Genomic DNA, 25,531 nt, shown 5'->3' with positions numbered 1-25,531 from the left:
TCCATGCAAAATAATTGTACCGCTTTCAGCACCTAAAACCAGACTGAATCATACCGCCAGGGAGGTTAAGTAAGGACATTAGCCAGTGCATCCCAATGGGAAATACCTTTTAAAAGAGCTAATAAAAGTCCTGAAAAGTCCTGAATAGCTTAACTCCAATGTAAAAATGCATATAAAAGCAAAGGAGAAGGCCTTCAAAAAGTACAAGGCTGAGGGATCATCATCAGCATTGCAACTTTACAAAGAATGCAACAAGAAATGTAAGGGTGCAATCAGGATGGCTAAGATAGAACATGAAAGGCACATAGCGGAGGAGAGAAAAAAAATCCCAAGAAATTCTTTAATGATTATGTTTTCTCCGTCTCAAAAAGTGGTAGATTGCTGCCACATCCCTGTCACATCCCTGTCATGTGGAAAAAAGAAAAGACCCCCCTGAATGGGATTTTAAAGGCAGCAACACCCCTAATGTAGAATAAAAAATGTTTATTAATACATATGAAATGATATTACTTCACATATGAGATTATCAGTTAAAACCATAACATAAAACAAACAAACAGAACACAACACAGAGTATATGAATCGTGGTACTCTCCAAGCTCTGATAGTATTCAGGGTACCGGAATGATATTTTTGTCTTCCAGGGATGTCCACCCATAAAAATAGAAGCAAGCGAGATTCTACAACAAATTCTGGAGAAGGGAAGAAAAGCTGTGATTGGATTGTGGAAATGTCTCCACGCTCTGAAGAATCTCCACCCTCATCCCAATTTATTGGCCGTTCTGGGAGAAATCGACAAGAGAGGTAACCAGACTTTCGGGGCCTGGATATATAAAAATGTGCTTTGTGATTGGCTCATCATTCAGGAAAACATAAACATATATCCGTGTATCACTTTCTATTTGTTGCCTTTCACCAAGTGAATGTAACATTCTGTAACGTTCGACCCATTCAGAAAAATAGCCATAAGAACATTCATAGCCTAACACTATAGACCAGGGGTCTCCAAACTACGGCCCTCTAGTTGGTCAGGAACTACAATTCCCATCATGCCTAGTCATGTTTGTGAATGTCAGAGTTTTACAATGCCTCATGGGATGTGTAGTTCCGCAACATCTGGAGGGCCGGAGTTTGGAGATCTCTGCTATAGACAAAGGATATTCAACCATAGAGTTCAAGAACGCTCATCAAGAGAGGAAATAGCTATAGATCAGTGATTTCCAAACTGCGGTCCAAGTTTGTTTGCTTGCCTTTAGATGGTTAATTGGTTAACCACCAATTACGGGGCACCATTCCCCCACTGACCACTGACACCATAAATGGGGCACTAATTTTCCATTGATTCCTCCCATTATAACCAATGATAAGGCATGGTTGTCGGGGCATTTTCTACTCCCGCTGACCACAGTTTGCCCCCCCCCCCCCCCCCCAAAGCCTGAAGAATAGTAAACTGGCCCTTTGCTTGGAAAGTTTAGAGACCCCTGTTATAGACTGCGGACATTCGACATTCGACCAGAAGAGGAAATAATATGAGGGAAACCTCTGCACTCTATACAGTCTATAGAGATTCCTGTGGGAATGGCCAAACAAATGGGAACCTCCAGCTGCAGTGTGAGGCAAAACACTTGGCGTAGGGTTCCCCTGAATTCCATACAAGATCCGTTGAGTCTGATATGGATTTCAAGAGGGAATGCAAAAACAAGAAAAAAAAGGTGGGGTCCCCCAAAATCTTTACTAGATCGTTATGTAGCACCTTCCTCTGGAGCACAGCAAAACTGGATCTTCTAGTGTTACTAGAAGATTCTTTTGGGCCCACATGGCATTAAGCAACATAGTGTGCTCACACATGGGAGCAATGCCCCTAGGCCCAGGTTTTGATCACAGGGCCTCAATCCATGCACACAACCTTCTCAATGTTCTGTAGGCCTGGGCTCCAGTCATACGGCCTCAATCTAGGCACACAGCCTACTCATACAGGGAGCAATGCCCTCTATGCCCAGGCTTTGGCCATAGGGCTTCAATCCGGGCACTCAGCCTTCTCACACAGGGGAGCAATGCCCTCTAGCCCCAGGTTTTGATCACAGGGCCTTAATCCCTGCACACAGCCTGCTCAAGCAGAAGAGTGAAGTTCTGTAGGCTTGGGCTCCAGACATAGAGCCTCAATCTAGACACACACCCTACTCATACAGGGAGCAATGCCCTTTAGGCCCAGGCTCTGATCACAGGACCTCAATCCAGGCACACAGCCTTCTCAGACAGAAGAGTGATGTTTTGTAGGCCTGGGCTCCAGCCATAGGGTCCTAATCTAGGCACACAGCCTGCTCAAACAGGGAACAATGCCCCCTAGGCCCAGGCTCTGGCCATAGGGCCTCAATAAAGGCACACAGCCTTCTCACGCAGGGGAGCAATGCCCTATAGGCCCAGGTTTGATCACAAGGCCTCAATCTATGCACACAGCCTTCTCAAACAGAAGAGTGATGATCTATAGGCCTGGGCTCCAACCATAGGGCCTCAATCCATGCACACAGCATGCCCACACAGGGAAGCAATGCCCTCTAGGCCCATGCTCTGGACATAGGACCTCAGTCCCCTGCCTTCTCTTACAGGGGAATAATTCCCTCTAGTCCCAGGCTCGAACCATGGGGCCATAATCCAGGCACCCAGTCTGCTCACACAAGGAAGTGATGCCCTCTAGGCCCAGACCCCAGCCAGGGGGCTACAATTCAGGCACATAGCCTTCATACACAGGGGAGCAATGCCCTACAGGTACAGGTCCACCAACAGGGCCTCAATCAAGGCACATAACCTTCTCATCTAATGCCCTCTAGGCCTGGACTCTGGCCATGGAACCTCAATCCAGGTGCATAGTCTTCTCACAGAAGACCTCCCCTGCAGAGGTTTTCTGGCACAGGACTCTCCCACCACTGACACAGGACTCTCCCACCACTGACACAGGACTCTCCCACCCCCCAACCCACAGGACTCTGCCACCCCTGACACAGGACTCTGGAGCCTCCTCAACAGACTGACTGGCAGACAATGTCATATAAATCACCCCTGGGTGCAATGCTTTGCAATAAGAGTAAAACAAAATTCAGCAAGGCTTTCGCTATACAAATCTGAGTGACATGATTATGACCTTCTTCTTCTTCTAGGGGAGTGTCTGGTGGAGGAGATCCTCCTGGATGAACATGGACACACACTGAGAGAGCTGACCGGTGAGTACTCGATATGCATGTGATGTCCAATAAGATCAATGTTATTGTCAGGAGAAGAACCTGAGCAGACAAGGAGGAACTCGACCGTTGTACATATAGGAGAATACAGGTAATGCAGGGTGATTCATAATACTAATAATGTCAAACAATTAATTTTATTGAATCTTCATTCCCCTGTGTGAGATTTGGGGGGCGAGAACCTTTATTTTATTGGTAGAAACAAAACCGAAAAAGAGGGGTCAAAAATAAAAAAAAACACCACATCACAATAGCAAAATAGCAAAAAAGGGGGCAAAACTGGGCTTGAGGTCACAAACCTCTGGACTTTTTAGGTGTTTATTATATTTGGATGTATAGACACAAATAGCATTATTTAAAAAATCATATATCAATTTTATTATATTACAAAATTTATTAAAAAAATACACGAGACAATTCTAAATTTACAAAATCTACTGTCGCATTTCCAAACATAAATATTTCTCAATAATACCACTCTTCTCTCAACATGTTTTGCTCTGTGGAGCTTCTTCAGGAGATATTGCGTGGTGATTTATAAAGCTATAAGCAACAAAAGAATCAATAACTGCTTATGCAAAAAATCATTTATAAATCAATTAATAAGTCACAAAAATTATTCAACACCTTTAGAATACTTGTACTTAAATTGATATAGATTATGAAAATGCACATACATGAGAACAAAACAACCACACATAAACATAAAAAACAATACAAAAACAAAAACAAAAGAACCTTACCAGAGCCAATTTTATATATATGTTTGGTTTTGCAAAAACTCTAGATTATTCTCAGATTTAATGAAATGGCAGCCCCTCATCTGTCTTCTCCTTTTATATCGATATTTAATTTAGAATAATCCCAGAGAAATTCTATTTATTTGTAAATTTGTTCAGTTCATAATAACTTTTAGCTTACATTGTGATCATTTTTTGATTAGTAAAACAAACAGTCGATCTGATCAATATACAAATTGTACAATTTAGCCCGGCCTCCCTTGGTAGTGGTCAGATTTCCCCTTTTTTGATATGTACGGACGCAAAGGGCACATATGGTTCAGGTTTTAATTTTTTTTAATAAATGTATTTTTTTAATACATTTTTTAATATAATAAAATGTATATATGATTTTTTAAATAATGCTATTTGTGTCTGTACTTCCAAATATAATAAACACCTAAAAAGCCCCCTTTTTTGCTTTATTTTATTGGATTTTATTTATGTACTGTCATATGGAAATTTGATGTTCATATTCCAGGTGAGAGTGTGACATCACTGTGAGGTCATAAGCAATGATGGGGTTGCTTTCAATTGGCTTCTTTGTATATTTAAGGGGATCATTGCTATTATACAATGTCATTAGGGCCAGGATGGAGAGCACTCTGCATGATCATGGTCCATTGCACCTCATCCATCTGATGACTGTTGAAATAAAGCTTCTTTGTAGAACATAAGAAGGGTGGGTGCTCTAGTGGTGTCCTGGAGTTTGCAAAAGTGTTGAAAATATGGTGTGGGTTTTCCACCTTATTTCATACCAGCCTCTTCAGTTCTGGTATCGTTTTTATAGTGGACCCCACAATAAAAAAAAAAAAAAGGAACAGTGTGGGGTCCCCATCAAATTCTATACCAGAAGCTCCAGGCTGCCACCATTGTGACACCATTGACCAAACCCTTAGTTTATGTCATCTGTTGGAGATGTCATTGATGAGCGAGCAGTCATTGGGATAGGATTGTGTCAGTAGTCTTTTTTTCATTTGGGGTGTCAGCATGCGTTATTAATTTTGGTACATAATTTCCCAGGTTCTGCTTTAACCTTAAATATTTTCTTTCCCTTCCCAGATATTCAAAAAGAGCACAAGCAGCACCTGATGGAGAAGACTCAAAACCTTGTGGAGCATAAACCTCCAGGGACCACCCTGGAACCCCAAGCCTTCCTTATCAATGAGCGTTATGTGAACCTGATAGTGGTCTCCACCCATCAATTCAGGCAGCGCCCCCAGAATGAGCTCATACAGACTGGAGTAAAACACGAAGAATGCTTGAGGGAAGCCAAGACTGGACTGGAACACATTTCCCCCAACAGGCTGTTCCGCTGGAGCCACCAGTCAGGATGTGTCCCCCATGCGGTCATGGTAAGCGGAGTTCCCGGAATAGGAAAGACCACGCTGGTGCAGAAATTTGTCTTTGATTGGGTGAACGGAAAACTCTATCAGAGATTTGCTTTCGTCTTCTTCTTCAGATTTCGGGACCTTAATAGACTGGGAGAGGTCAGTCTGGAGGAGATGATCCTTCAACAATATCTGTATCTGCAAATTCAGATAGAAAATATCTTACAGCATCCAGAGAGACTTCTGTTTATTTTTGATGGCTTAGATGAAAGCATTCACCAAATGGATTTCAGATTGAGTAAACGGTTGGATCCAAAACAGAAGAGAGATCTTGGTGAGATTGTGGTCAGTTTGGTGAGGCAGAGTCTCCTTAAGGGTTGCTCCATACTGATCACTAGCCGGCCAACCAGACTGGCATCAATTGATACAGATGTTTTCCAGAGAATGGCCGAGATCATGGGGTTTCTCCATAGGGACAGGTTTATCTACTTTGAACATTTCTTTAATAACAGTGAATTATCAGCCAGGGCTTTTCATTATGTTCAGGAGAACGACACGCTGTATACCTTCTGCTATATCCCATCATACTGCTGGATCATCTGTACGGTGTTATCAATGTGCTTCAGAGCCCAACCAACCAATAACCGTCAGCTGATGGCATCATTGCCCACAACAGTCACACAGCTCTTTGTGACCTTTGTCTCTAACTTTCTGGCAAATCACAGCCAGGACAGTGGTGACGCTCAGGAACGGTTGAAATCCATTGGTTGGATGGCGGAACACGGAGTAATGAATCACATCATTGTATTTGATAAGCGTTATCTGGAGTCGTTTGAAGTGACCAATGATACGCACCTCATTTCGTGTTTCCTGATGGAGTCTGGTCAGCCTCCCGATGTGGATTACACCTTCTTACATCTCACTCTTCAGGAGTTCTTTGCAGCTTTGGTTCATTTTCTAGACTATGATCATGGCAAATTACAGAACACACTTGATAAGGCTGAGTCTTACAAAGATGGCCGCGCTGAAATATTTCTCCGTTTCCTCTGCGGCCTCTCAGACAAGTCTACCAGATACATGTTAACATCCCATTTGGGAGAATTGTCTTCCCGGGCCTCCAAGGATGTCATCATCTGGCTGCAGAAAAAAATAATGAAACAACAAAAACCCAACAAATCCATTAAAGGGAAGGCAGAGCTCCTTCATGTCTTCCATTGTCTCAGAGAGAGCAGGAATACGGCTCTGGTGTCGCAAAGTATTGGGCCAAACAAAGAGATTGACATCTCTGATGTCCCCCTCACCCCTCTGGACTGCTTTGTCTTGTGTTTTATTCTTCAGTCCTGCACAGAGATAGAAGAAGTCAATCTAAATTCATGTAATATTAGGAGTGAAGGCTTGAAGAAAATTCTACCAGCTTTAAGCACCATCAAAAACCTGAGGTAAATGTCATGTCTCTCTTATCCCAGGGGTCTCAAAACGTTCGAAACAAAGGGCTAGTTTACTGTCCTTCAGATTTTAGGGAGGCCGGACTAGGGCCAGCGGGAATCAAAAATGTCCTGGGGTCCAGTGGGAGTAAACAATGTTTGTGTCAGTGGAAGGAATTGTGCCCTTTTGATGGTGTCATTGGGAGGAATAGTGCCCCATCTTTGGTATCAGTTGGAGGAAAAATGCTCCATCAATGGTGTCAGTGGGAGGAATAGGGCCCCATCTTTGGTATCAGTTGGAGGAAAAATTCCCCATCAATGGTGTCAGTGGGAGAAATAGTGCCCCGTCTTTGGTATCAGTGGGAGGAAAAATGTCCCATCAATGGTGTCAGTGGGAGAAATAGTGCCCCTGCCCTCCTCAGCTTTTATAGGGAAGGATAGGATGAGTATTTTCTACCCTGGTCATGTCATGTTTCTCTTAAACCAGGGGTCTCAAAACTTTTGAAACAAGGGCTAGTTTACTGTCCTTCAGATTTTAGGGAGGCTGGACTAGGGCCAGCAGGAGTCAAAAATGTCCTGGGGTCCAGTGGGATTAAACAATGTTTGTGTCAGTGGAAGGAATTGTGCCCTTTTGATGGTGTCATTGGGAGGAATAGTGCCCCATCTTTGGTATCAGTTGGAGGAAAAATGCCCCATCAATGGTGTTAGTGGGAGAAATAGTGCCCCATCATTGTTGTCAGTGGGAGGAAAAGTGCCCCATTATTGATGTCAGTGGGGGGAATAGTGCCCCAACCATCATTGGAGCACAGGTGTGTCAGGAGAAAGGTGACTCTCCTGCTGTGATTCGGAGGCTGCTGCAGATGATCTGTGTGAGAGGGGAGTGTGGTGAAATCTCTGCCAGCCCTCCTGGCCCCTTTCTGGGGAAGCCATGGAGGCCAGCGGGGCCTCTCCTGCTGGAAGCTCGCAGCCATCTCCTGGGCCGTCTGGTGACATGCCTGTCCCTGTACAAGCCATGGCTGGAGATCTCTCTGCCCCCAGTGAGGGCTGAAATGTTTGCAAAGGCAGAGTGAGGGCTTGCACAGCATGAATCGTGGATCGATGGATTCAGAAATCCAACTGGCTAAAGTCCAGCTAAAGTCATTGTGTCCATGATGGAAGGAAAAGGTGGGCCCTTCAAGGAGAAGTTTGGCAATGATCAAAGGTTTGCAAGGATGGCAAAGGTGGAGGTGGAGGAGGAGACCCCCAGTTCAGACCCCCTGCCCCCTCAGGGAGAGGTAAGCAGTCCCATGCCTTCCTAGGAATCAGGAGGCATGCTGAGGGCCATCCAGGCAATGGATGGCCCTTCCAAGCTGGCGTTTGGTGATGAGGACATTACTGATGATGTGCCTAATAATGTTAAGCCCCAAGCAGGGGATGAAACTGTTTTTGTGCCATCTATCACCATGAGTAATACTGAAAGTGTGCCTAGTGACAATCAAGTTGCTAATCCTATGTGTAGCAATGCTGTACCTGATGATGCTGCAGTGCAGCAAAAGTTGCATTTAAAAAATGACATTCCTGCAAAGGAACTACAAGTGTCAGCCCAGCCTGTTAACCCTCCTTTAGCTGAGTCCAAAGCTGTTTGCCCCATAGCTGCTGAAGACTCTACAGTGCCGGTTCAGGAAACAGCTGGTATTGCAGTAGAAACTGTGACTTTTCCTGATGGGAAAGTGAATGTGCGTGTGATGGATAGCAATCGTCCCAGCATAAGTGTGATGGACAATCATCCCAGTTCAGTCCAAGCAATTAAAGAGGAAGTAAAGGCAGTTGAAAAAATAAAATAAAAAAAGGAACCTGCAAGGCAAAGGCATAATGAGCTAGTATGCATAGCATACTAGCTCATTATGAATAACCCCCGAAGCGGTCCTCCGTCTTCATGTCCGCCGCTGCATTGGACCCCGGAGTGACTTCCGTGTCTCGCTGCTTCCGGCGCTGTGATTCGCCGGAGCAGTGATGATGTCACTCCCGCGCATGCGCACGGGAGCCGACACTCGGGGCATGTCGCCGTGATCTGCGGCCTGCGCGCCGCTGTCTAGGGCGCATGTGCCGTAGACAGCGGTGGCTGTCTTTTTGTAAATATCTCCTAAACTGTATAGTTTTAGGAGATATTTCTTGGACCTACAGGTAAGCCTTAATCTAGGCCAGGGGTGTCCAAACTTTTTTCAAAGAGGGCCGGATTTGATGAACTGAACATGCGCGAGGGCCGACCATTTTGCCTGACATTCTTTGAATCGTTAAAATTCGGTCTAAGTGTGTTCGTTCGAGCTCTAATACACTGCCCAACAAGAATTCTCTTGCCTTTGTGGCTGTGTGTGGGAAGAAATGAGCTTGGGCGTATTTGTACATACTGTATTAATTGGCGTATAACACACACCTTCACTTTAAGAGGGAAGTTTCAGGAAAAAAAAATGTTTAAATAAAGAACTGTGAAGCAAAATAATGGTCAGTGCCCACCAATGCAGCCTAATCAGTGCACATCTGGAGACCCACCTTTGCCAGGAACACACCCACCACAGCCAGGAACACACCCACCACAGCCAGGAATGCCCCCACCATAGCCAGGAATGCCCCCACCATAGCCAGGAATGCCCCCCCCCCATAGCCAGGAATACCCCCCCATAGCAAGGAATGCCCCCACCATAGCCAGGAATGCCCCCACCATAGCCAGGAATGCCCCCACCATAGCCAGGAATTCCCCCACCATTGCCAGGAATTCCCCCACCATTGCCAGGGACACAGCACCATTGCCAGGGACACAGCACCATTGCCAGGGACACAGCACCATTGCCTGGGACACAGCACCATTGCCAGGAATGCCTCCCCAAATGCCTCACCATTGCCAGGAATGCCTCCCCAAATGCCTCACCATTGCCAGGAATGCCTCTCCAAATGCCTCACCATTGCCAGGAATGCAGCACCAATGCCAGGAATGACTCACCATTGCCAGGGACGCAGCACCATTGCCAGGAATGCCTCCCCAAATGCCTCACCATTGCCAGGAATGACTCACCATTGCCAGGGACGCAGCACCATTGCCAGGGACGCAGCACCATTGTCTGGGACGCAGCACCATTGCCAGGAATGCCTCCCCAAATGCCTCACCATTGCCAGGAATGCCTCCCCAAATGCCTCACCATTGCCAGGAATGCCTCCCCCAATGCCTCACCATTGCCAGGAATGCAGCACCATTGCCAGGAATGCAGCACCATTGCCAGGAATGCAGCACCATTGCCAGGAATGACTCACCATTGCCAGGAACGCAGCACCATTGCCAGGAACGCAGCACCATTGCCAGGAACGCAGCACCATTGCCAGGAATGACTCACCATTGCCAGGAACGCAGCACCATTGCCAGGAATGACTCACCATTGCCAGGAACGCAGCACCATTGCCAGGAACGCAGCACCATAGCCAGGAATTCCCCCACCATAGGCAGGAATTCCCCCACCATTGCCAGGAATTCCCCCACCATTGCCAGGGACACAGCACCATTGCCAGGGACACAGCACCATTGCCTGGGACACAGCACCATTGCCAGGAATGCCTCCCCAAATGCCTCACCATTGCCAGGAATGCCTCCCCAAATGCCTCACCATTGCCAGGAATGCCTCTCCAAATGCCTCACCATTGCTAGGAATGCAGCACCATTGCCAGGAATGACTCACCATTGCCAGGGACGCAGCACCATTGCCAGGGACGCAGCACCATTGCCAGGAACGCAGCACCATTGCCAGGAACGCAGCACCATTGCCAGGAATGCACTGACGAGCGCCAAAGGAGAATCTCCTGTTTACATGGCGGCTTCTTTAATAGAAAGTCCCGCCTCCTTTGATGGACAGAAAAGTCGTCCAATGGCAGTGCAGGAGAAGGACTTCCTATTACAGAGGCCGCCCATAAACAGGAAATTCTCCTGTGTACGGCGCTCGGTCCTGTCCTCCCTGTACCTTCCGAAGCATATATATCAGGGGTAATGAATTAAAATTAAAGGAGGTCCGGTCGCCAAAATTTTCTTTGGGCCGAGGTCCGAATCTCAAGTCTGTGCTACGACTCAGAAATATTGTAGTAACTGTATATCTATCAAAAACATGAGAAATGTACAATTTCCTTAGCATTTCAACAATATTTATTGTCAAGTTAAATCTGGTGTCCCCATCACAGTGCCCCTTTAAATCAGGTGTCCCCATCGCAGTGCTTCTTTAAATCAGGTGTCCCCATCACAGTGCCCCTTTACATCAGGTGTCCCCATCGCAGTGCCCCTTTACATCAGGTGTCCCCATCAGTGCCCCTTTACATCAGGTGTCCCCATCACAGTGCTTCTTTAAATCAGGTGTCCCCATCACAGTGCCCCTTTAAATCAGGTGTCCCCATCACAGTGCCCCTTTACATCAGGTGTCCCCATCACAGTGCCTCTTTAAATCAGGTGTCCCCATCACAGTGCCCCTTTAAATCAGGTGTCCCCATCACAGTGCCCCTTTACATCAGGTGTCCCCATCACAATGCCCCTTTACATCAGGTGTCCCCATCACAGTGCCCCTTTACATCAGGTGTCCCCATCACAGTGCCCCTTTACATCAGGTGTCCCCATCACAGTGCCCCTTTACATCAGGTGTCCCCATCACAGTGCCCCTTTACATCAGGTGTCCCCATCACAGTGCCCCTTTACATCAGGTGTCCCCATCGCAGTGCCCCTTTACATCAGGTGTCCCCATCGCAGTGCCCCTTTACATCAGGTGTCCCCATCGCAGTGCCCCTTTACATCAGGTGTCCCCATCACAGTGCCCCTTTACATCAGGTGTCCCCATCACAGTGCCCCTTTAAATCAGGTGTCCCCATCACAGTGCCCCTTTACATCTGGTGTCCCCATCACAGTACCCCTTTACATCAGGTGTCCCCATCACAGTGCCCCTTTACATCAGGTGTCCCCATCACAGTGCCCCTTTACATCAGGTGTCCCCATCACAGTGCCCCTTAACATAAAATGTGCACATCAGGATTTCCCTTAACATAAAATAAGTGTCATGCTGATGGGCACATTTTATATTAAGGGGCACTCTGATGGACACAACAAAACATGCCCCTTAACTTAAAATTTGCCCATCAAAGTGCCCCTTTTAATATAAAATGTACCTATCAGTGTTGCTCTTAAAATAAAATCTGCCCATCAGCGTGCCCCTTAACATGAAATAAGGGTCACACTGATGGGCACCTATTATGTTAGGAGGCATTCTGATGGACAATTTTTATTTTAAGGGGCATGCTGATGAGTATATTTTTAATGTGCACATCGATGGGCATATTTTGTAGGGCACATTTTGTTGTACCCATCAGCGTGCCCCTTAACAAAATATGCCCATCGATGTGCACATTAAAAATATACCCATCAGCGTGCCCCGTAAAATAAAATTTGTCCATCGGATTACTCCTTAACATAAAAGGTGCCCATCAGCGTGACCCTTATTTTATGTTAAGGGGCACGTTGATGGGAAAATTTTATGTTAAAGGGCACTCTGATGGGCACATTTTATTTTAAGGGACACGCTGATGGGTATATTTTTAATGTGCACATCGATGGGCATATTTTGTTAAGGGGCACCTTAACAAAACATGCCCATCAGTGTGCACATAAAAAATATATCCATCAGCGTGTCCCTTAAAATAAAATGTGCCCATCAGAGTGCCCTTTAACATAAAATTTTCCCATCAGCGTGCCCTTTACAAAAAAAAGCCCCTTAAAATATGCCCAACAGTGTGCACAACACTGATCACTAATAGATAACTAATGTGCCCACATACCTTAACTGCAGGAGTGTGGGCACAACTGAAGCTGCCTTGCGATGAGATCCGGGAACCGCGGGCAGCAGGGGGGCGGGGCACGCACGTGACGTCACACCCCTACTGCCCGTGTCTCTTCAGCTCCGAGAGACGCGGCCAGGAGCAGGGGGCGGGCGCTTGCGCGCAGCGTCACTGGTTGCTGGGGAAACCCGCGGTCCCAGCAAACCAGTGATTGCTGTCGCTTGCTACACTGGCAGCGCTCGGTCCAGCCATTTAGTGACGGCTGATATATATCTTTTGTGGCCCCGGCGCTGGGAGATCGTCGGGGGCCACAAAAGATATGTATGTCCAAATAACCAGGCGGGCCGTTCAAAACCGGGCCGCGGGCCGCAATTGGCCTGCGGGCCGGACTTTGGACATGCCTGATCTAGGCTTACCTGTAGGTCAAAGTGGTTTGTAAGGCCGCGTACACACGGGCGGATTGTCTGCCCAACTAAGTTCGTCAGACAATCCGACAGACAATCCGTTCAAAATTTGCATGAACGGACTTGACCACACACGATGAGCAGACAGTCCGCTGAAAGCGTGTGTGATGACGTGTACAGCACGTACGACGGGACTAGAAAAACGACGTCCAATACACTGCAATGCAACCTTCGGCCGTGTAAATCCTTTCTGAGCATGCGCCATACTTAGTCCGTCCAACTTGCCTACACACGAGCGGACTGTCCGCTGAAACCAAGTTTGGACGGACAAAACCAAGTTTGAACGGACTGTCTTACGGAAATTCCGTAAGACTTTGTTCGTCAGATTGTCCGCTGAAAAAGTCAGCTGAAGCCCACACACGAGCGGATTGTCCGCTGAAACACGGTTCAGCGGACTAAGTTGGACAGACAATCCGCCCGTGTGTACGCGGCCTAAGGGTTTACAGCCACTTTAATAATAATATACAGACTAATGTTACATCAGCACACCAGCATCTGGTCTTGGGTCTCTGGCTTCTGCTGGGGGTCCGAGACGAAATGTAATCATTCTTAAATGGGAAGGTGGTGCAATCCCTCCAGCACAGCGTGCGGTGGTGAACATGATTTTGGAGATGGGTTTTGGGGCAAACGATCTGTATGCCCTAATACATGCAGCTGGGAGCCGGGAATATACTATTAGCTTCACCAGGCCATAGGGTCTTGACCTGTTCTGGGAGCGATATGAGGCTCAGTGCAGGTTAAGACGAGAATAAGAAGGTCTGGCCCCAGTTGCAGTTTCACGAAGGTCAACAGTGAAAAAGATCACAATTATTCTCACTAATGAGAGCATCCCTGCTCGGGATCTGGAGGTCTGGTTAAAGAATTATGGTGAGGTTTTGACTAAGCTTGACGTAATATCTGGACTGGGGGATGGTCGGTAACAGTCAAGTTGGCCAGGGATGGGAAGCTTCCTGACGACGCTCAAATGCGAAACACGTAGGAGTTGTGGAAGACATACGGTCCTTGAATACAAGCCAGGAACAGGTCGGCCCAGTGGAGGGAGACTAACACCACCTGCGGAACATCAGTGGCTTGCCTGATTTTAACGGTTTTCTCATTGCTGGAAAGGCTTGGTGTCGGCCAATAGACACATTGAAATGTGAGTGCAATACGTTTTTTATTGTTTTTTTATTGATTTTTCCATTAAAGTTAAAACGGTTTTACACTATATTGGTTCCATTTAATTTTGTATGAATATATGGACGTTGAGGAATTGCTAACGGGAGGAATGCGTTGTGGATTGGTTATCCGTTGAATGAACCGAAGGCTTACTGATTGGGGACATCTGGTGAGTGGCCATTCTGCTTGGTGACAGTGGCACAGTTTTGGTTATTTTAGTTGACACAAGTGGACTTTTGATTAGAAGATGATCGATGATTAAGACGGCACAGTTGAAGCAATCGAATTAAAATATCACACAATAAGGACGCTATATTTTTTGCAATTATAAACTAATGTTTTGTGTATATATTTTGGATAATATGGGGGCACAGTGATTATTTAGTGAATATAAGTATTATTAAGCATACTCTATTGAGAAGGGGGTAGTATAAATAATGAGTGGGAGGCGCAATCCCCTAAAGATATATATATATATATATATATCATTCACTTACCCTGGTTTTTCTGGGGGGGGACTAGGATTGGGATTGCAGCGGACCCTCAAGCACAGCAAGAGGGAGGTTGAGCGCCGGTACAACTTGGTATTTTTTGGGTTGCACTAGTTCCCACTTGACCACAGGTGTCGTTGTCACCGCCGGTAAGTGTGGAAATGCAGCAGGTTGGATGTATTAGATACTATCTCTTGCTCGGAAATGGTTCAGTGGGAGTGGTTTCCCTGATGTGCATTCTGGGAGAGGGTATTTAAGGTACCAACGCCATTTTTGGTGGTTCGTTTTCCGCGGTCCACTATCCCAACCTTATGGCCCTCCTGGCTTGGGGTTGGTGTCGCATGGTCCTGCGCCTCGGGCCGGCTGGCCTGAGGCTTTGCAACTGAGAGTGTGGGCCCAGAAATGTTTTGGGGCCTGCTGATCCAAGGGTGGTCCTGCGCTGTCTCACCTGCGGGGAGAAGCCAAGAAAACTGGAGGATCCAGGGGAGGACTTTTTCAGTAGAGGACTGAGCGCAAGGCTGGTGTCTCTGAAGGAGCCTGGAAACTCAGTTGGAGTATGCAATCCGGATCAATATCCATACAGTATCACTGGGTCGGCTGAAAGAATCTGGTACTGTATGGTAGTTCTTCTAAAACTCTCAAGATCTCTAAGTTCATGTGACAAGTGTGTGGCAGAGACTTTGTTGAGCACCTCATCGGCTGCTAGGTCAAGTGAGAGGGGCCTATCTGGTGACTGCTGGAGCTGTTTGTTCTCTGGATCTGACTAATACCTCGAACCCGCAATTACTAGGTGCCTGAACTCCCCTTTATCCTCTAACCCTCTATTGAAGGACTATGTTCTCTTTCTTCCTGTGTGTTACCCCTAAATAAATCTTCAAAAAAGGACTAAGTGTCGGATTCATCATTATTTGGGCTATTTTCCAACGGGACCCCCCTAAGATGAAGAGGCGAGCAGGTGAGGTAACGGTAAGCCCAAATAAAACCAGCAGCTCCTTCGGGGGTTAGTGCTACAAAAGCAAGAGATGAGAGCATCTCTGAAGCTGACCTGCAGTACCTGGAAGAGAGAAGGAAGGTTGGGAGGTGGAAGAAGCAGGCAGTGAGGACGTAACGGGGAGGGGAAGCTCCAGTGCCTGTCTCCAACCATCATAGGGCTTCTAAGTTAGATATTTCCTCATCTGGGGCTTCTTCGGAGCAAAGTTGGGATTCAGAAATGGCGTTGGAGACGGCCTCAAGAAAGAAAGAGGCTTCTGGTGATGAGCAGCAGAGGGGAGCTAAGAAGCAAACCACTTAATAACTCAAATGGTGGTTCCCCTTCCATTAAAAGCGGTGACAATAAATGTCGCTAGCATTAAGTCAGTAGGAGCTCGTTCTATGGCCTTCTTTTTGTTCAGCCAATTAGATGCTGAAATTTTGTTTTTGCAAGAGACTAGTCCTCCTTGGCAGATATTCATATGGCCAAGAGAGAGTGGAGATATGGTCCATCTTACTGGTCTCATGTGGCCTTACGGTGGGGTAGCGGTGTTGTTCAAAACCGGCATGGTAACTGTCCGGCAAGTTATTGAGGTTAAGATTGGGAGATATATGGTCTTAGACGTCCTTGTGGGAGGGCAGGACCTGTGGCTAATTAATGTTTATGGGCCACACACAAAGTACGACAGGAAGTGCCCTTTTACAAGGATCAAGCCATTTCTTTTTACATCCCGGCAAGTGGTCTTTGGAGGTGACTTTAATACAGTAACTAGGCCCAAGGACAGGAAGGACTTCAAGGACAGGCTGAGATATGATAGCGTTTTTTTAAATAGTATGGTTAGAGATGCTGGTATTGTGGATGTGCACATTAAGCAGCTCCCGGATGACACCTGGTTCACCTTTCATCAAGGTAGTAGTCAGAGTAGGATAGATAGTTTTTTTTTAAAGAGACCTCTACTTTCTTGCCCCCAGTGGTGCAGGCAGTAGAGTTCTCTAATCACTGTATGCTATCTGTGGTTCTGAATGCTTCAGACGCCCCTCAGAGGGGCAAGGGCATCTGGAGATTTAATTTGACTCTTCTCAAGGAAGAACATGTTAGACAATCCTTTGAGGATTTTTTTTCAGGCACAGGTGACCATTCTGGACTTTTGTAGCAGCAAGGCTGAGTGGTGGGAGTTTACCAAAAAGAGGATCGCTGGATTCTTCAGGGGCCTAGCCAATAGAAAACAGTTTAATAAATACATGACCTACCAACATTTACGGAGGAGGCGCGATATTCTTGTCTCAAGAGAAGGAGATCCTGGGGCATCTCTGAAATGAAACTCCTTCTCAGGAAGTGTCAATATGACCGGCATGCCTCTTTGGTTCTGGAGAGGGACTATGGTAAGTACCACTCGCCTGACCCTTACCAGAACTGCAAACAAGGTGTAGTTGTTAAAACGGTCTTTGGCCTTAAGGACAAAGTCCAGGTCAGAGATCCTGGAGGTCATGAGGTCCTTTTATGCTGACCTTCTTGGGAGGAAAGAGCTTGACCGTGACAGGATGGAAAGTTTTTTGGACTCTACTCCAGGTCTAAATGATGGAGATGTCCCATTGATGAATTTGACAGAGGAGATCACAGTTGAAGAGGTGATGAGGGCAATTGAACAGCTTGCCATCAAAAAATCACCTGGACTGGACGGCTTGATGGCTGAGTTTTACAAAGCCTTTAATTCTATTCTGGCTCCACATTTGGTAGAGGTTTTTAACAGTTGCCTTGCTGAGGGGGTGCTTCCTCCTTCCATGAGGCACTTGGCTGTGATTCTTCTTTCAAAAAGTAAAGATCCTTCGATGATTGAGACTTGACACCCCATCAGCTTTCTTAATATCGATAGAAAGGTGCTGGCAAAGATTTTTTCTGGCGCATATCATCAGTAGCAGAGTCTTTGCTTTCTCGCCATCAGCACTGTTCAGTCCAGGGTAGGAGCACCTTCACAGTGCTTTTAACTGTCCGGGAGGCCTTGGAGCGGTGCAGGGCTGCAGGCTGGGGAAAGTATTTGCTGACATTGGATCAGGCAAAGGCTTTTAAATGTGTTAACCATGAGTAGCTGTGGTTGCTCCTTAGTAAGTGTGGTCTGCCGGGTGGTTTTGTCGATTGGTTAAAAGTCTTGTATAAGGGGGCAGAAAGCTTTCCTCTTGTTAATGGTTGGGTTGGGCAGTCCTTTGAGGTTGGCTGTGGGGTGTGCCAGGGTTGTCCCCTGAGTCCCCTGCTCTATGTGTTTGCAATCGACCCCTTCGTCGGGAGGCTAGAGAGTGGCATGTTGTGTGGGGTTCACGGGTGAGCTGCCATTGAGGGTTTTTGCCTATGCGGACAATGTGTCAGTGATTGTCACTGGGCGGATGAAGTGGAGGAGGTGGTCTCTCTGATATCATGTTACTCTGAAGCATCAGGCTCCAAGATCAATCAAGAAAAGAGTGAAGTTTTCTGGATGGGAAAGGAAGGTGAGGGGTTTAATCTCCCGGACACCTTTCCAGTGCCCCATGAAAAAAATGAAGGCATTGAAATTGGACCCGGCAACTATGGCCTCAGAAACTGGGAAGGCAGACTGGAAATTGGCAATACTAAGATGGTCAGATGGAAGAAATGGAAGTTATCTCTGAGGGAAATGGTTGATCTGATTAAGACTTACCTGATTCCGATCTTCTTATATGTCAGCTTTGTCTGCATCTTGCCAGTGTCTCTCTATGCTTGGGTCAGTAGTGTATTCTTCCAGATGCTGTGGGGGAACAGACTGAACCCCATTAAGAGGAATGTCACCTATCTATCCAGGAGGGAGGGTGGCTTAGGTATGGTCAACCCAGTTCTTTTTGCTGCTTTTTCTCAAGTTTAACATTGGTAATATGCTTGCAGTGGAACCTCCTGGATAGGTAGGCATATTTGAATCTTGGTTTAGGCCTTTTCTATGACTTTGGAAAGAAGGTGGCCAAGTGAAGAATCTCATGAGTCATCATGGTCAGCTACCAGCCTATGTCGCTCCGTGCCTGAAGTTACTACGGCAGTGGCGATTGTTGGCTGAAGATCTCAGATCAGTTCAGAGGAAAGTCCTTATGAGTCAATTCTTTCATGACCCACTGGTCTTAAGGGATTGCCCAGGCCCAATTTTGAGGGCAGGGTTAAGACTGATAAATTTGGATAGAGTCCCCCTTAAATTTAGGGATCTGGCCTAGTTGTGCTTCCATGGAAGGCTCTATGTTCGGGGCAATTTAAAATTCTGCAGTGAGATGGATCGTTGCTGTCCTCGGGAGGAGTGTGCAGGTGAAGAGGAGACTATGGACCATTTTCTGCTTCATTGTCCTTTTAACATAGAGGTGTACAAACAGGTGGGGTGGGCCTTCGGTGTTCCTTTCCCCTCCAGGCTGGGGTATGCTGAGTGGGTGTACAGAGCATTCAATACTGGTGGGGTTTTTTGTTTGGATACACTTGTAGCGGTGGCTCCTGAAGAGCACGTGCTATGCGGTTTTTCCAAAGTTAAAGTTTGCCTAAACTGCAGTTTGATTTGGGTACAATTGTCTAAATTAGACTTCAGCATGACTGACTGGACCGTGAGATGTTCAGCCTGGCCACAGGGGGCGCTGTTTCTCCTGGCAGGCATGGAACTATGGTCTGGTTGGGTGCTTAAGTTACTCTCCCTTTGGAGCCCGCCCAGTGGGAGTGGCGTTCTCACTGTGTTTTCTGGGAGAGGGTACTTAAGATGCGGACGTCACCTGATTCAGGGTTCTGGTTCAGAATGATGTACTGACTTCATGGTCCTGGTCCTCCCGACCAGCCCCCAGGAAGGCTATGGCCACCCGACTTTAATGTCTTGGGGCTGGCTAGCCTGAGGCATGGAAACTAAAAGAAGGATTCTGAGCTGGTTGGGTGTTGTCTCCGAACTAAACTTGAAACACTTGTAGGATACCTGGATCTTTCAGCCAGCTTGGCGATATCCACAAGACCAGATCCTCTCAGTTACTTCAGCCCTTCCAGGGGAGGACTCTTCAGAAGAACACCACGTGTGGTTGGTTTCTTAGCAGGAGCCTGGAAGGGCTGAAGTAACCGAGAGGATCTGGTCTTGTGGATATCGCCAAGCTGGCTGAAAGATCCAGGTATCCTACAAGTGTTTCAAGTTTAGTTTTCCTACGTGTTCCAAAACAACGTCTGTGGCAGGGACATTATCTTGTACATTCTATAACAATGTCTGTGGCAAAGACTTGTTCCTGAGTAAGCACCTTGTTGGCTGCTAGGCCTTGTGAGAGAGGGACTAACCAACCAGAGTGATCATCCAGTTGCGAATGGCTATTCTCTGGATGCAGTCAAAGTAAGCAAGTTCTTCAGCAAATTTGACTTTGACACTAAGAGTACCTGAACTTCCCTTAACAACCCTCTGATCCCAATTCAAGAGACTGTTTCATTGTCTACGTTTTTGCAAATAAAATCCATTCAAGTGGATCTGTTGTCAGTCTCTAAGTTACTGGGCCATCTACCACGGGAACCCCTAGACGTACAACGAGGAGAACGGGCAGTAACGGTAAGTCCAAATCTAACTAGCAGCTCCTTCGGGGGTTAGTGCTACACACTTTTTTTAGTTAACCTAGTAGTCCATTATTTCACCTGGAACGCAAGGTGTCAGGTCAGCACTCGGCATAAAATCCTTCCTGTTGAGGTGGTGGTGTATGACATTTTGCATGAGGTGGGGAAGATTCGGGTGCTTTAGAGAAACAAGCGGGGGCAGGGGGCTTGGTTGAAGGCATGGAGGGGCTTCAAGCCTCACTCACTGCCAGGAGTCTCTTTCTTGGATGTGGCTGTCTGTCTCTTATCACCCTAGATTTTATAATTTACGATTCATTTTTGATAAATGGCTGCGTACATAGGTGATGGGTTGTGCCTCTTAGGCCCTCTCTGCTGCTTTGGTAGCGGATTATGTATATGTTGTATATATTCTGAACATGGATGTGTATTCCTTTGATTTCTGTAGAAGAATTTTACTATGGTTTTTGTTTTTTACTTTTGTATAAAATTGGTTGCTTGATTCTTTTCAATAAAAAAATCAATAGTGTCCCATCATTGGTGTCAGTGAGAGGAATAGTTCCCCATCATTGGTGTCAGTGAGAGGAATAATGTACCATCATTGGGGTCAGTGAGAGGAATAATGTACCATCATTGGGGTCAGTGAGAGGAATAGTGTCCCATTGTTGGTGTCAGTGGGAGGAATTGTGCCCTTTTCGATGGGGTCAGCAGGAGGAATAGTGTTTCATTGCTGGTGTCAGTAACAGAAATGATGCCTCCATCGTTGGTGTCAGTGGATGGAATAGCACCCCAAGTACTGTATGAGAGATTATCTGGATACAAGAGTAAAAATCTGGACTTTTCTTCTACGTAAGACAATATTTCGAAGAGTTTAATAAAGTGATCTAAATGTATTTTATTTATTATACAGAATCGGTTCCATTCATGTGACGATCAATAAGTAGTATTCTTGGTGAACACATTTCCATCATTGACATTGTCCTATAAATCTTCTTCTCTTCTACAGTCTGAGCGATAATAATCTGACACACAGTTCCTGCCCCCACCTGGTATCGGTAATAGAAAATAACCAGATCCTGAGAAGACTAGTCCTGTCTGGTAACAAACTTGAGGGTCCTTATCTCCAGGACCTGATGACAGCTCTGACAACAAGCCAGATAGAGGAATTGGAGTGAGTATTCCAGGGCTGGTTGTAGTAATAATTATGGGGGACATGTCTAAGCCTTTACATGATAGGTGATCATACATGGGGGGGATCTAATCCTCCAGCAGATAACTATGAGGAGTCTCTACCTGACATGACAGCCAGTGTTTTTTAGCTGAAAAAAAACAGCTAACCCTACTGCTGGTCTCTCATAATACATGTTATGAACATATGGCAAGGATTCCATGATACCATGGGGGAGAAGATCACATGGTGACTATGGTTTGTGTGTTAGGTAATAGTCCTGTGCACCACAATACTGGTGTCTCTTCCCATCTGTAGCTAATTTTAGAGGGAAGACAGGTTAAAGCATAAACTTGCACACACTCATGTGACCATATACATGGACCTGATTAAAGTGTAGATTTGTAGGGACTCAAATGGACACACACACACAGAGTCGATTAAAGTGTTGACTCGTAGGGACTCATGTGACGTCATGTAAATTCCATGGGTATTCCAATTTCCACACACACTTGGCTCCTGTCTAAACTGGCCTTAGTATGTGATGTGAGATAGGGACCTTAGATTGTAAGCGCCTTGAGGGTAGGGACTGATGGAAATGTTCAATATGTAAAGGGCTGGTTATATATAAATAATTCATTCCCGAGGAACACATAATTTTAACAAATTTCTGACTACCTTCTTCTACAGACTGAAATATAATGACCTGAAAGACAATTCCTGCTCATACTTGGCATTGGGAATAAGAGATAACCAGACCCTGAGGAGACTGGTCCTGAATAGTAACAGCGTGGAGGGTCCTCATCTCCAGGATCTGATGGTGGCTCTGACAACAAGCCGGATAGAGGAATTGGAGTGAGTATAATAATACCACAAGATGAAGATATCATTCAGGGAGAGCTGATGTTAAAATCTCCCTATGTCTTTGTGTATACAGTATACAGTGTATACATGTATCCATGCCCCTTTATTGGACTGTGGGATGTTGAAGATTTGACTGTTGTGAGGTTCTTGGCAGCTTATCACACTACTTTTATGTGTAAAGAGTAACTTTTTAAAAAGGCTTTAAGGTGCACCTAGAAAGAAGATTAGTCCAGCCAGATTTGGTGACCATGTCAGAAGAATAGAACTTGGACAGCACAGAAAATTCTGTAGGTCTCTATAATTGATTAGTAAGTCAGTGGTGTTCTTAGTATCATCCTCCTTCCCCTTTTCATAGGTCAGATTTGAACATTTAAATTCCCTTCCTCTACAGATTGGAAAATAATGAATTGACAGACAGTTCCTGCACCCACCTGGCACTGGGAATTCGAGAGAACCAGACCCTGAAGAAACTAGTCCTGTCCAGCAACAAAGTGGAGGGTCCTCATCTCAGGGATCTGATGGTAGCCCTGCCAACAAGTCACATAGAAGAATTACAGTGAGTATGAGAAAATACAAATGTTCAGGAGTACCATAAAGGTCCGGTGATGTGTTATTCCCAATGCTGGTCTGGTGGTGTCTGTTCTCAATGGTGGTCCGATGGTGTTGGTTCCCAATGTTGGTCCGGTGGTGTTGGTTTCCAATGCTGGTCCGGTGATGTTGGTTCCCAATGCTGGTCTGGTAGTGTGAATATAAATATTGACAGGGAAAAGGGGAAATGAGGGAGAAAAATAAAAAAAGGGAATAAAAGAACCTTCACATAAAAAGACCTCAAAAAAAAGAATTGTGGGTTCAATTGGACTTTTTAGGCATAAAGAAAGTTGTAAACACAACCGGTATATTCAAAAAGAATTATTTCTATTTATTTAAAAAAAAAAAAAAAAAAGACAATTTAAAAAGAACAGGGAAAAGTTCAATTTCCTTTTTACACAAAAAAAGGGAAAATGTTTCCTCCTTAAAACTACACATTTAAGACGGCCATCTTTTACACACAAAAAACAATATGATAGGGGTGAATGGGCCGATTAGTCTGCCTCTTTGATTCCCCCTTTACTTTCCTTCTTTTACCCAGTGGGAACTTGATCCGTTTTTTGCAACTTGAGCTCAGGAGATACTAAAGAGTATCCATCACGGATTTATCTGTGTTCATTTACGCCTCAAGAAGTTTTACTAAAAACACTGAAGATTTAAACTTTATGAGTTTTGTGTAATCAATCATACCAATTTCCTCTTTTGGAAACGGTGATTTCCCTATTTGGGACACACTTTTACGAAGGAATAATTCAGAACATTATTATCAGCTCCTGAAGAAGTGTCATCGTAGACACGAAACATGTAGAGCACCAAAAATATATGTAACCTTTGACTGTATGATTGATATCCTTGATCCCTCATTTGTATAGATATATATTTTGTTTTTCTTTCTTTCCCTTTTGGAAATTTGAAATGGTTGTTATTATGTTTGATAGGATGTCAATTAGGTCTTAAATGTGTAGTTTTAAGGAGGAAACATTTTCCCTTTTTTTGTGTAAAAAGGAAATTGAACTTTTCCCTGTTCTTTTTAAATTGTCTTTTTTTTTTTTTTTTAAATAAATAGAAATAATTCTTTTTGAATATACCGGTTGTGTTTACAACTTTCTTTATGCCTAAAAAGTCCAATTGAACCCACAATTCTTTTTTTTTAGGTCTTTTTATGTGAAGGTTCTTTTATTCCCTTTTTTTATTTTTCTCCCTCATTTCCCCTTTTCCCTGTCAATATTTATATTCACAAAGTGATAATTAGGACGCGGCATTTTTTCTATCAGTGTATCCACAGACACCACCCTGTGATAGATACACACTTGTTCAATTTTTTTAAAAATGGTCTGGTAGTGTGTCATTCCCAATGCTGGTCCGGTAGTGCGTTGTTCCCAATCCAGTGCTGGCCTTGCTCACAATGCTGGTTTTGTGCTGTTTGCTCCCAATGCTGGTCTGGCAGTGTGTTATTCTCAATGCTGGTCTGGCAGTGTGTTGATCCCAATGCTGGTCTGGTGCTGTTTGCTCGCAATGCTAGTCTGGTAATGTGTTGTTCCCAATGGTGGTCTGGTGCTGTTTGCTCGCAATGCTAGTCTGGTAGTGTGTTGTTCCCAATGCTGGTCTGGTAGTGTGCCAATTCTCAATGCTGGTCTGGTAGTGTGTTGTTCCCAATGCTGGTCTGGTAGTGTGTTGTTCCCAATGCTGGTCTGGTAATGTGGTGTTCCCAGTGCTGGTCTGGTAATGTGGTGTTCCCAGTGCTGGTCTGGTAATGTGGTGTTCCCAATGCTGGTCCGGTAGTGTGCTGATTCTCAATGCTGGTCTGGTAGTTTGTTGTTCCCAATCCAATGCTGGTCCGGTGCTGTTTAGTCCCAATGCTGATCCAGTGGTGTTTGTTCCCGATGCTTGTCCAGCGGTGTTTGGTCCTACTCCTCCTTTAATGTGAGCCTCCTGTAGTCTCCAATATAGCAGGCTGGGAGGGGGAGGTACTGCTAGTCTGGCTCTGCTGCCGTGCACATGTGCTGACAAGAGGAGAGAACAGAGTGAGCAGAGTGATGACCTCATTACTTTACAGTAGCCCCTTTGTTGTCCAATCAGCATGGTGTGATGATCACAAAAACTGTGTCTGGTAAAACATTTCTTATTGGAATACCTCCCAATCATACGTGATATGAAGAACCATAAATTGTAAGACTGGGCTTTCATGAGGGTAACCAAATCTGTGACTGATAAGGATAAGTCCTGATCCGGCCACAGTTTATATCTCAGGATCTCCTATTTATAAATGTTTACAGACTCAGCACAATGTTCCAATCCTGGACTCGTCACCATTGTTCAGGTAAGTAATGGCGGGCTCATTCTTGGCGGAATAATATTATCCAATTTTTTCCTCTTCTTCTTCCACAGCTTGAACGATAATCAGCTGACAGATGGTTCTTGTCCCCACCTGGCATTGGGAATTAAAGAGAACCGGACCTTGAAGAGACTGATCCTGTCTGATAACAATCTGAATGGCCCTCATCTCCAGGACCTCATGGAAGCTCTGCCAACAAGTCAGATAGAGGATTTACAGTAAGTATATCACAGCTGATTGGTTCTTAATATAAGAATGAGAAAAATAAAATAAAAACTACCAAAATCAAAGATCAGCCAGTAGTAGGTGGTCACACTCAGCTGGACTTCTCCTGTATGACTTATCT

At 45.4% G+C, this 25,531-nt stretch overlaps 1 protein-coding gene across 1 annotated transcript in view; it reads left to right on the top strand.

Moving 5' to 3' along the window:
* Positions 1-25,531, top strand: part of LOC143989531 (NACHT, LRR and PYD domains-containing protein 3-like) — a 99,848-nt gene that overhangs the window by 52,593 nt on the left and 21,724 nt on the right. The window contains exons 3-9 of the mRNA XM_077489663.1: positions 645-804; positions 3,156-3,218; positions 5,078-6,785; positions 21,237-21,401; positions 22,089-22,253; positions 22,654-22,818; positions 25,239-25,403. Of these exons, the coding sequence (XP_077345789.1) occupies positions 645-804; positions 3,156-3,218; positions 5,078-6,785; positions 21,237-21,401; positions 22,089-22,253; positions 22,654-22,818; positions 25,239-25,403 (2,591 nt within the window). The remainder of the gene's footprint in view (positions 1-644; positions 805-3,155; positions 3,219-5,077; positions 6,786-21,236; positions 21,402-22,088; positions 22,254-22,653; positions 22,819-25,238; positions 25,404-25,531) is intronic.

The sequence above is a fragment of the Lithobates pipiens genome, unplaced genomic scaffold (genome assembly GCF_037356315.1).
Source record: "Lithobates pipiens isolate NorthernLeopardFrog02 unplaced genomic scaffold, aLitPip1_a1.2 Scaffold_18, whole genome shotgun sequence".
Taxonomy (NCBI): Eukaryota; Metazoa; Chordata; class Amphibia; order Anura; family Ranidae; genus Lithobates; species Lithobates pipiens.
This window is presented reverse-complemented; position numbering and strand designations above follow the sequence as displayed.